We start from the raw sequence: 12,266 nt of genomic DNA, 5'->3' as shown, positions 1-12,266 counted from the left end.
GAACCCGTAGGGTCACACAAATAGTACGTAAACGGATCAAGTATTTAATGGCATTAAATACTCCATCTATGAATATTCGGAACCGACGGATCTTGGTTTCAGTGGGAGCTAAGATCGTCACAGGCAAGAAATGAATACTCCGGAAACGATGATATTGCCGGAAACGGAAATATGGATCGTATCGGAAATATGAATATTATCCAAGTCGTAGATGTTGCCGGAAACGGAAACATGGTACGTATCGGAAAATATTATTGGAAATGGAAATATTACCAGAATCGGAAATATTGCCGGAAACGGAAATATTGTCAGAATCGGAAATATTACCGGAATCGGAAAATAATTCCGGAAACGGAAATATTAAATATTTGTTCGAAACGGAAATTAATTCCGGAATCGGAAATATTAAATATTGTTCGTATCGGAAATAAATTCCGGAACTGGAAATTTAATCGGAAGCGTATCGTACGAATTAGCATCGGACGAGGCTTGCCGGACGAAGGCCCAGCACGAAGCCGGGGCCATCGCCCAACAAGCATGCGCGCCACAAGCCCAGCCAAGGCAGCGCCCAGGCCTACCGCAAGGCAGGCCCAGCGCGCGCCAAGGGCCACGGATGCGTGGGCCGTGCTGCGTAGGCTGCTGCTCGCACGCGCATGGGCAGCCCTTGTGGCTGCCGTGTGTGTGTGAGTTTGTGCTCATGCGTGATTCCTGAATCTACAAGAGTCAGTGTATGATTAAATTTCTATTCCTAATTGGATAAATTAATTAAATAGAATTCATGTAGGATTCTAATTTCAATTAATTCGTATCCTACTAGGATTACGATTCCTTTTCCATAACTCTATAAATAAAGGCCTAGGGGTCATAATTTATACACAAGTTTCAAAGTATTCAAAAAGTGAGTTTTTGAGAGAAAATTAAAACACACATCTTGCTCATAAAGTGCCGAAATTTTCTAGTACCTTAAGGGCGATTCTAGTTGGTCAATCTTAAGGCGGATCCGGACGTGCTGTGGACTATCTACGGAGGGACGACACTTGGAGTCCTAAAGACTTGTTCTTGTTCGGTTCGGGCGCAGCTAGGGAGGGCACGCAACAAAGAGTATGCATCTAAATTATGCTATATGATTATGTGTAAATAATATGTTGTCCTGGGTTAATGGTTGTTTCCGCATGATCTATGTAATGTCATATGAATCATAACCTAACACAATCCACACTCTCGGAAGCCGAAAGTCCAAGAATTTCGGGTTTTTCAAGTTCATCGGCAAAAAGGTCGTTTCGAAGTAATCAATCAAAGGAAGGGTGATCTGAGTGTTTCTCTTCTTCAAAAGGTACTCTCTTTAGTTCGTTTTGTTTATTTGCATGTTTTGGTTGATTGAACTGCGAAAATTTTAGGGTTAGGGTTTACTTCTTGTGATTGGGTTTATATTGATAAATTTGATGTTGTTCAGTTGATTATGGGTTGATAAATTTGATGTTGTTCAGTTGATTAATGGGTTGTTAACTGGTATGATTTATGGGTTGTATAATTGGGTTTTATTTGTACTTTAATTCTTGTGTTAATATTCTGTAATTGTTCGATTGTTTGTTTAGGAATGAGGAGAGCATTGTGGTTGTTGTGTCACTATAATGGGTCAGATTTTGATGTTAGGATAGAGGATGTTCGTGCCACTGATTTCATGGGGATGCTTAGGAGTATTTTTTTGGATTCAGTTAAGCAAGGTGTGTTCTTGTCTAGGAATTTTAGATTATATTATAAGGATCCTAAATCGGGCAAGTCAATCGAGTTATATGAAGATGGTCATGTTCAGTTGATGTTTGATGAGTTTAGGGGAACAGATACTATAGAGGTATTCTGTGAGGAATCAACATTAGACCAAAGGGTTATGTTTAAGAAACTTGTCAAAAAAATGGAGGATGAGAAGCGAGCCGAAGAAGAAGCTCTTAGATGTAGGCAGGAGGAAATTCAGAGGGCTAGGGAGGAGGAGTTGAGGAGAGAGCATGAAGAGTTATTGAGAAAACAAGAACAGGATGAGTTGTTGAGGTACACTGTGGCTGTTGAGGTCCCAATAATATTGTGCGATGACATGAGTGTTGAGTATTATAGGGTGTATAGTCAACCTGAGGAGATGGTAAGTGGGATGTCACAACCACCACCTGAATCACAACCACCTACCCATCCCTCATCTCCACCACAAACTGATCATTCCCACCCCTCTCCACCACACACATCACCTACCCATCCCTCTTCTCCACCACATACATCACCTACCCATCCCTCATCTCCACAAAGATCTCATGTTCAGTCCCCCCTTTCACCCCCACAAACAGAGCCTCAAACAGTTTGAACCACATGTGGTTTGTGATCACAACACAACCAATTTTGTTGAATCTTTCAACGCTTGTACCAAGCCTTTTAGAGACATGCCAGTGTACACTCTGATGGAAGGTAAATGTTCTGTCTTTACTTCTTTTTACACTGTGGCTGCATATGTTTTACACCACCCCTGTTCTTTTTTTTAATACATTTTCTGTTTTGCTGCTTTATTTTGTTTGTGCTTGGATGCTTGGACCTAATAGAGGCTAGGAGTTGGTGTATGAAGAAGATTGAGTCTAGATTTGACAAGGCTGTAGAAATGGGACCAAACCAATTGACTGAATATGTTGCTGGGGTATTAGAAGAGAGGAGTCAACAGTCTAGGTTTTGTTCTGTAACAGTTGCTGGGGGAGGGGAATATGAAGTGAAAGAGGGGGCTGTCAAATACCCTATTAAGTTTGATGCAAGGACTTGTGGTTGTGGAGTATGGCAAATATCTGGTATACCTTGCAGACATGGCCTTAGGGTTATTTACCACTAAAGACTTGAGGCTACTGATTTTGTGTCTCACTACTTCAAAGGGCAAGCGTACAAGTTAACTTACTCAGAGCACATACACCCCATGCCTGACCCAACCCAATGGCCTTCTTTTGACCTTCCTATTATCCTCCCACCACCCATGAAGAGAGCATCAGGTAGACCCCCTAAACTGAGAAAAAGAGGTAAACATGATCCAAAAAGGGGAAAGAGAAACAACACTGTGAGGTGTGGTAAGTGCAAGGAGGTGGGACACAATGCAAGGACATGCAGAGGTGGGGCCACTGCAAAGCAAAAGAAGGCTGTTGCTGCTGCTGCTGTTGGTGCTGCTGCTGCTGCTGCTGCTGCTGGTGCTTCTGGTTCTGCTGGTGCAACTGGTTCTGCTGCAGCTGGTTCACAGCAAGGGGGAGATCAAGGTGCTTCCAGTTCACAGCAACAACGTAATGCATCAAGTAAGGGAAAAAGGAAGCGTACTTGATTTTGTGATTTGTGCATAACTTTTTGCTAAACTTATCATGTATATCTTTTGCCAATGGGAGCAAGTTTTTGTAAAGCTACACTTAAAGTTTTTGCGTGTCGGGGGCACACTTTTGTAAAGCTACTTAATTCGGGAATGAAATATCATATTATTGATGAAATGTCATCATTCACTTTCTCATTACAAATACTAGAATCAAAAACATTACAATGCCAATTTTGATAGTTCCATGCATTAATTTCTTTTGTTGCTTGAGTTTCTTCTTCATTTGGTGAATTTCTTCATTCAAGCTTCTGTTTTCTTCAATTTCTCCTTCCTTTGTGCCTCTGTTGTTTCTGATTGGCAGTGGTTGCTCAATGCTTCCCTTGCACCACTTGAAGTTGTCACATAAGTCACACTTGTAATATAGTCTTTGAGGATTTTTCATTGTTTCAGAACTTCTTATTGCAAATTTTTCCCCACATATGTTGCATGTTTTGTTTGGAACTACAATGTATGAGGATTCATACGTAGTAGATGAAGATTGGGATTGAGAATATGAGCTCATTTGAAAGTGAGTTGGGAAATAGGGAAAATATGAGCTGGTTAATGAGAAGATCAGAAATTTGTAGTGAAGAGTTGCTGCTGCTCCCCCTTTAAATAGAGAAGGCTCACCAACGGCTAGTTTTTTTTTATCTGGTGAAATTACCATAAAACACAAGGGCACCTAGTGAAAACCTAAAATACCTCAGGGGTACCTGGTGAAATAAATTACGAGGGTACCTGGTGAAAAAAAGTTTCTAACGGCCACTTAACGGCAGGGTTAAGTCATGCGAGAAACTGAAACCTGAGGTGTACCTGGTAGATTACCGAAACAACGAGGGTACCTGGTGAATTAACTTAAACCTCGGGGTATCTCATGAAATATCCGAAAAATAAATAAAAACAGTACGGGAATACCCACACTAGTGGAGTGAAAAATGGCGCCAAAATCAACCAACAATTGTGTCACTCTTCTAATTAATTTTCTAATCAAGTAATCAATCAACAAAATAAACACATAAACCCTAGCAAAATCCAGAGATAGAGAGAGAAAGAGGCGCCGGAAATGAAACAGCCGGAGCGCAAAAAGCAGCGGAGGACGGCGGACTGGTCAAATCTGCCGGAAGAAGCAATGAGAAGAATCGCCCATGACCTAAGATTTTACGGTGCCGATTACCGGAGATTCCGATGAGTTTGCAGAAAATGGCGTAATTCTTCTTCTCCTTCAACCCACTTTCTTCTTTCATGTTTTCCTCGCAAATTACCGACGCAATCAGGTCGTTCTATATCTCTAATTGCAACTGGAACCTGTCTTCTTTATCCCATTGGTCGAATTTACAAACCTGCTGTTCATAAACCTTGGTTAGTCATTGTTGAAGAATTAAACCCGGGTAAGCTCAAAATTCGTCATCCTTTAACTAATAAACATTTTGATTCCAAGGAATTTGATTTTCCCCTAAGTTTATTTCATAATTTTTGGTCGCTGGTTATTGATTCTGGGTTTAGACTGTATCGTGCAAATGGGGACGAAGATGTATTTTCGTCTGATGCGATCACACCTTGGCCAAATTACCCTGTTAAGACAAAATCCATAATTTTTAGCCCTGAGTTGGTGGCTGTTCTGTCGCTTGATCAAGGAGGGACTTTAGGGTTTCTGAGGTTCAATGGGGAATGGAAGTTTGCCGAAATGTGTCCTCGTGTTAAGCTTGACGATATTGAGAGGTTTAAGGACCATATTTGTTCTGTTAACCATGAGGACAAGTTTTGCTCATCAATCTGGTTGATGGAATGGCGATTCAAGAGCTATGCAAATCGCTTCCAAAGAGTGTTGTAGGTGATAGGCGCAAGTTTTTGGTTGTATTTGATGAGGAGTGTACATGATTGCGAGAAAAAGTAACAAGTTTTTGGTTTATAAGATGAATGAAGAGTTGCGTGAGTGGGAAAGAGTTTATGATTTGGGGAAAAAGATATTGTTTGTGACTTATGATAAGTGCTTCTTTGTTACCACTGATTATTTTCTGGATAATTTTAATGGGAATTGCATAGTGTTTCCTAAGAATTGTTTTCCATCTGAAGTTGGAAATAATTCTGTTGATGATGATTTGTTTAAAGGAACACAAGATAATCTGGAGATTGGTGTGTTCTATATGGATAAAGATTGTTGTGCGCTGGAATCCTCTTCCAGGGAGTTTTCGTCTATGTTTTGGCCGCCTCCTCTGTGGCTCACCTCTGATTTATGGTAAAATCTTGTTATCTCTCAAAAAGTTTGATAGTCTAATTGACTAAGTACATTCATGAAATTTTGCTCAATACTAATTTGTACATGGTTAATAGTTTAGGAGTTGGCAAGGTAATTCTTTTCCAGACTCACAACAATAGTATCATGAGTTATATAGGTCTGAAAGTTTTATATCAAGTGAACCACAATTACATACTGATTATTAACTTTCAGGAACAAACTAATCATGTATTCATGTTAGCATAGTGAGTGTTATATTTCTGCTGCTGATCTTTTCGCCTTGCAACTTGCATGCTAACTGAATCTTGTTGACTTGGGTTTGGCGGTACACATATGGTTTCGTACTTAAAACATTGTGCTTTTCAGATAGCATGATCGCCGAGTTCTCTTTATTTTTTTTCCCTGTTGGCATTCATGTCATATACAACTTGAGTTGTTCTGATTAACTAGTGCATAAGCTGTAATATGATTTACCGACTTTTGAATCAATAGTGCTAACTATTTTCTGACTCGATTAGCTCTTCTGAGGAAGATGAAGATGAAGATATTGATTCTACTGATGATATGGGTTCAGAGTCCAGTTCAGAGGAGCTTTGTTCCTCTACTTTTTCAAATCACAGTGAGAACAGACAAGGTGACAAGAATCCTCCTTCAACATCAGGACAGAAGGAGACAACCGTAGAAGGTTATAGACTTGTCCATATTTAAGTATTGAATTCACAGAGGCGGCTTTTGGAACTTCATTTTTGTATCCCTTCCCTAATCTAAGGGTATGATTGCTTTATTTCATACTGAAAACTTGGATATTTTCTCAGAGGTCGTATGTGAGTATAAGGATATTTCAGTTCCTGCTAAACTCTCTATCTGTCAGGTATATTTGAAAGACCCGTTTGTTGTCCTACTTTCTCCTATGCGTGCTTTGAAGGAAACTAGCGTAACACTTTTATTTTCTCATACAGTCTTTTGCAAAAGGTGATACAGAGAAGTATGTACAAGGACTTGGTGTCAGCTTGGATTTGGTACCACATATCCCAAGCCCAAAGCTAGTTAATGATTCACTTCCTCCTAACACTTCTGCAGTTCAGGTTCTTTTTTTTTCAGTGTTGATATATATCCTTTTAACAGTAATTCTTTCTAGTAAGGAACCGGATTCAGGATCTCTGTTATTTATGCAGCTAGCTCAGGATTGTACTTCACTAGAGAAATTCCAAGGGGTAGATGTCAGCTCAGAATTGGTCCCAGTTTTGAAGAAAATATGGGATAAGTACGGGAACATAATCGAAGGTCATGTAGTCCGTAGTAATGGGCTTCTGACATGGGCTTTGGAGTCGCTTGCAAATATAATAATTATTCTTCAAAAAATTACAGGGGATTCCTTGAACAACTCCCAAGCTGAGTACCTGAACTCCACCTTAGTTGATCTTCAACTGATGCATTTCAGATTAGAGTGGCTAGTTCCTTTTGTTGAAAAAGCCTTTGGCATTTCACAAAAGCAAGTGCCAGAAAGATGTTATGGTGGACCTTGAGATAAAGAAATCAAAGCTCCTCGCAGAGTTGAGTGAACTACAACACCAAATGGTTCAGCAAAAAAAGCTTGTTGCTGAGAGCCTAATAAAATCCACACCATCAATTACGTAGAAGGGCTTAGCTGAAGGACTATGTTGAGTTGTCAACCTAACTGCTTCATGGTACTTTTCTTCCATCCCTTCCTCAATTTTCTTTTGGACAAAACTTAGATTCCTTCTGTTGTTAACTTGATTTCCCTTCAAACACAGTGACTTAATGTTATGTTGTCTTAAGTTATCTTTCCTGTTAAATTCTGTCTTTCAACAATTGTTATATCATATCAACCGGCTTGTCTAAAGCTCTTTAAAGTCTCGTTAGTTGATATGGCAGGGAGTTTTGCAATGACATAAACTAACTGTATAGGTGTTTGGATGAGCATGATTTTTTGTCTCTGATTGTCTCAGATGTTTTTGCTTTGGTATGTATTGGTATTACAGCTTCAATGTACGTTGCACATTTGCACATTTGCACTTATTAATAGTCATCACTATATAAATAAGTAAGATACTTGCACTTATAGGTTGCACACTTGCACTAATTTATATGGTGATGAATATGATACATCTGAACAAAACAATATGACACTAGACAGTAGACACTATGACTTGGTCTTTTGTGATCTCAATCTTGAGAGTTTATTTTTTAAGGAAAAATTTACTCTTCTCATAATAATCCAACTATAAAGGGTAACTTTTCAAATGTAGTGAAGACTAAAGTCGAGGTATAAAATAAAGTGATTGTGAAGACCGGAATACCCTTCTCTTTAATCACCACTTTGGCACCTATACCTAGGGGATATCGATGTCGGTGTTTCTATTAACTGTTGATGACAGAAGAGGGGGGGTTTGGACTTTGGTGGAGGTGGGGAGACACTGGTGCGGTGGTGGTGACAGCCCTGACTGAATGTTGGATGAGGGGTGGGGATAAGGATAGACAGTACTGATCGTTAATGATAAATTTTACTTAATTGTTGGCCAGGTTTTGTTTTAAAGCTAACAAAAAAACTTTTTGAGTTGGGAATCAATTTGGGCACCAGTATTTGTAACTTGTAAGTATGAATTTTACTTTTGGGATTGTGACCCTAATTAAGGGCCATAAGGCCCATACCTAATATGTTGGGATCTTTAGGTAGCTGTGTAAAGAACCATAACTACTAATGTTTTGAATTTCTCGGGGTTGGACTTTTGAGCTCCAACATGCTTATACGATGACACCAACACTAGAACCCGGCATGTGATGGGCTGTTCAGGCCCACGTCCCTTGTGCCCCCAACAGCCCGCTCTTGGAACATGTCAAGAAAAAGTTGTGCCATTCAGGGCTCGTGGGTGTATTCCAGAAATGAGCCTCATCTATGACCCGTCCCTCATTTTGTGTCGGGCTATGTCGTGACTTGCTAGCAACCACCCTAGTATTTTAAATACTTTTGTTGAAAGGTTAAAAAGTAATTTGGCAACATGATGGCCGGGCCAGTCCTCATATGGCCTCGTGTCAGCTTGGTCCAAGCCCAATTCTAACCAACACCAACTTGCTACTCCTTTTTATGAGAACAAATAGCCCATTAAGCAATGCAAAGATGCTAACTACGGTGTCCTAGTTATTTTTAACGAAAACAAAAGACATTGATATATTTGTAATCAATTTTTTTTGGAACTGATAAAAACTCTTAGAATTCCACCATGATGTGGTATGCGAAGAGTTTATTTAAATACTGTAACAATTATCTTGATTCATGGTTTTTAAGTGCTTAGGAACTTGAAGTAGTGGAGCTACATTAATGATGTTCTACTGTTGTAGTATTACGAGCTATGATTACACTAGTTCCTATTACCATTAAATGTTACTCTTTTTTTGCTTTTTTTAACTGCATATTGACTGTTTGTATCCATTTAACATCGTTTGAAAAATGGCGCCAAAGTAAACTACCTCGTTCTATTTATAGGCGTTAATGTACAACCTTCTTAAACTCTACAGTCTACAGTAATAACTGAAATTCAGAATGGGAGAGAGAAAGGGAAATGTTAAGATAAAGCGGTGGAAGGTGGATTGGTCCAATCTCCCTGAACAAGCGCTTTCAAGAATTATCTATTACCTTGACTACGGGTACGATCATTCTAGATTTCGAGCAGTTTGCAAGAACTGGCGTTCTTCTTCTGATCCCCCAGACTGCCTTTTATATTACAATCTGCCCCTCAAAATCCCTACGCATTCCCCAGTTTTTAAGAGTTCGACTCACCCTGTATTCCTAATGTATGGAGAATTCTGTCTTATTCAACCCCTTCACGATTCCTCCAAATCTTTCTTTGTCTTTGTTGAGGAGCTCACTCCTGGTAAGCTTCGCCTTCTACATCCCATCACCGGTATTCCCTTCCACAATATCTCCACCTCTATTAACTTGTTCGATTTTCAACTTGATTATCCTTTTTATTCAACAAACATCTGCTTCGCCAACGGTGATCAGAATGTATTCAATTCCAATGGTCTCTCATTTTGGAGTAATCATCCTGTTAAGACTAAAGTTCTCCCCTTTTTGGGTGTTGATGATGAGGCTGATATTTTAGGAAGTGGAATGGAAAGTTCTGATGAATATTCAGAGAATTACACCGGTTGGGTGGGTATTATGGTGTTGTTGCTTGATCAAGGAGGAAAATTGGGGTCCTTGAAGTTCAATGGTGAATGGAAGTTTGTAGATTATGGCCCGGATATTTTGTTTGATGACATGGTGTATTTTAAGGGCAATATTTGTGCTATTGATCGTCAAGGAAGAACTTACCTTATCAATGGTCCTGAATCGAGGGTGATTGAAACGATATCTAAGCCGCTTTGTCTTATCTATGCTAGTGACTGCCGGAAACTCTTGATGAGTTTTGATAACAAGTTGCACATGATTGTTAGAGAAATTCAGAAATTCCGGGTTTTTGAGTTGGATGAGGTGAATCATAGGTGGGAGAGAGTAACATTGGGAGATTCCATATTGTTTATAAGCAATATCAGGTCTTTTATGTTTGATGCTAAAGAGTTTCCAGGATGTGAAGGTAAAGGGAATTGCATCCTGTTCCCCACCAACAGTTTTCCTTGTTATTCTTCTGCTGATAATGATTTGTTTAAAGGAGCAAGCAGGAATCTCGAGATTGGTGTGTTCTATTTAGATCAAGATTGCTCTCAGCATTTATCAACTTACCCGTACTTATCTGTATTGTTTACGCCTCCTTCGTGGCTCTTCACTGATTCAACCTCCCCCACATGGTAAAAAATTGGATTACTTTATTGATAATTTACATATCGACTTTTATCTTTGTATGTTCTAATTCCTTTACATTTTTGGCATGCATAACCTACTTATCTTCATCTGACATAATGCCTTTGAGTTATGTTACTATGTTAAATTAGCTTGAACTAAAATATTAACATCTTTAACAGTGCAACAAAGAAATCTGGAGGAACACATATCAAGTCTAACTTGGTACCGCCCACTTTCTGTCAGAATATAATTGATTTGGACTTAAATCCAATGGTAATCACTTCTTCCATCAAGTTTTACATATACTTGCATGCAGAAATTTTCTAAGGCAACCTTTTTTTTTGTTTTTTTGGTATACTATGCAGATTGGTAATGAGAAAGGTGCTTCAGTTGAGAAGTTCCAAGCAACTAGCCCTGATTTGATACAGGTTTTGCAAAAACTTTGGGATAAATATGGGAATATAATTGAAGGGCATGCCATTCGCAGTGACGTACTTTTGAAATGTGCCTTGGAGGAACTAGCAAAGATGATCATCATTCTTCAACAAAACACACAGAAGACCCTGAATTCATCCCAAGTTGAAAACCTGCAGTCCACTCTAGCCGACCTTCAGACCTTGAATTTCAGAGTTGAATGGCTTGTTCCTATTGTTGCTAAAGCTTCTAAATCTCTACAAATTAGAGAGAAGATTGATACGATCACGAAGCTAGAAGCAACAAGGTCCAAGCTCGTAGCAGAATTGCGTGAAGTTGAAGAAAAAATATTGATTGAGCAGAACATGATTGCAGCTTATGGTGAAATTGACTCACCTCTACTGATCTTGGACTAGTGATTGGTTGAAGGACTATATGGAGAGTCTACTTTGTATTGTATTGTTTTGTTTTCTTAGCAATATTTTGTTGTATGCTTTTAGTTGCCTTTTTCAAAACTGATGTTTAAATCCATGAGTCTCTGACAGTGGAAGTTTGATATCAGGAGATGAGGAGTAGTAGCAGCAGCAGGGAGTTAGTTCGCACTAGCATTCGATGGATTTTAGGTTTACATGTGTTAAGCTAGTTGCTGCTTTTGGTTATTTTGTTATTTTGGGTTTGCAAATAGTCTTAATAGGCGGTATGTATATGGTAGGGCAAGTAAGTTTTTGGGCATGCCCTTTATGTAAAGACTTGTACTAAGTTTGTAATAGATGTCAGCTCCGATTTGGTCCCAGTTTTGCAGAAAATATTGGATAAACATGGGAACATAATCGAAGAGCATGTAGTTCATAGTAATTCCCTTCTGAAATGGGCCAATACAGAGGATTCATCATGCTTATTTAGTTATTTCTCTCTGATTATTTCAGATGTCTTTATTTTCTTTACGGCATGAGGTGCAATGGTTATTTAGCCTTGAACTGAATCTTTTGAGATTCTTTTTTCCATCAAAATAAAACAAAATTTTGTGAGATTTATTTTTGATGAATATGTAGGTCTTTCAGCATACTTTTATAAATCTTCATATGGTATATTTATTTCAATAGCAACATAATCTTTTGAACTATTTGTAGCAATTTGGTGGCAAGATTCACGAACAGATCAATCTAACCTTATGTTATTCGTAATCCTCTATATTCTCAATAGCCCCCATTTGCTTATGAATTGATCTGTATTATGCGTTGACAAATTTTGCAGATGTACATATTCGAAGATGGTGGTTCAGTAAGAGGAATGGTCATGATCTGATCTCGATTTGGGGTTATGTAAGGATGCGACGAGAAACCTGTTTTACTTTCAGCTGAAGAAACATTTTCAATCATAGAATCAGAGTTTAGTTGATGGATTAAAGATCTGATTCTAAATTGTCTTTAGCAATCATGTCTAATCTTCAGGTG

The 12,266-nt window shown here is 38.8% G+C and overlaps 1 protein-coding gene across 5 annotated transcripts; it reads left to right on the top strand.

The window, feature by feature from the left end:
- Window positions 1–4,336: 4,336 nt before the first annotated feature.
- LOC110797300 (F-box protein SKIP23) lies at window positions 4,337–11,718 on the top strand. 5 transcript variants are annotated; one of them, XR_008921097.1, is made up of 8 exons: window positions 4,337–4,563; window positions 5,468–5,594; window positions 6,113–6,279; window positions 6,410–6,465; window positions 6,554–6,679; window positions 6,770–7,282; window positions 10,578–10,671; window positions 10,764–10,807. XR_008921097.1 is itself a non-coding variant. In XM_022002399.2 (4 exons), exons 2-4 carry the CDS (start codon window positions 9,157–9,159, stop codon window positions 11,226–11,228), a joined length of 1,806 nt encoding a protein of 601 aa, XP_021858091.2. In that variant the 5' UTR covers window positions 7,134–7,282; window positions 9,132–9,156; the 3' UTR covers window positions 11,229–11,718. The 5 variants fall into 5 exon arrangements, 2 of the variants coding, with proteins under 2 accessions (XP_021858091.2, XP_056684610.1); XR_008921096.1 differs by lacking the exon at window positions 4,337–4,563 and adding an exon at window positions 4,617–4,746; XR_008921095.1 differs by lacking the exon at window positions 4,337–4,563 and having other exon boundaries at window positions 5,233–5,594.
- Window positions 11,719–12,266: the final 548 nt, after the last annotated feature.

Source organism: Spinacia oleracea, chromosome 5, assembly GCF_020520425.1.
Source record: "Spinacia oleracea cultivar Varoflay chromosome 5, BTI_SOV_V1, whole genome shotgun sequence".
Taxonomy (NCBI): Eukaryota; Viridiplantae; Streptophyta; class Magnoliopsida; order Caryophyllales; family Amaranthaceae; genus Spinacia; species Spinacia oleracea.
Note: the sequence above shows the minus strand (reverse complement) of the source record. Positions and strands in the feature narration are given on the sequence as shown.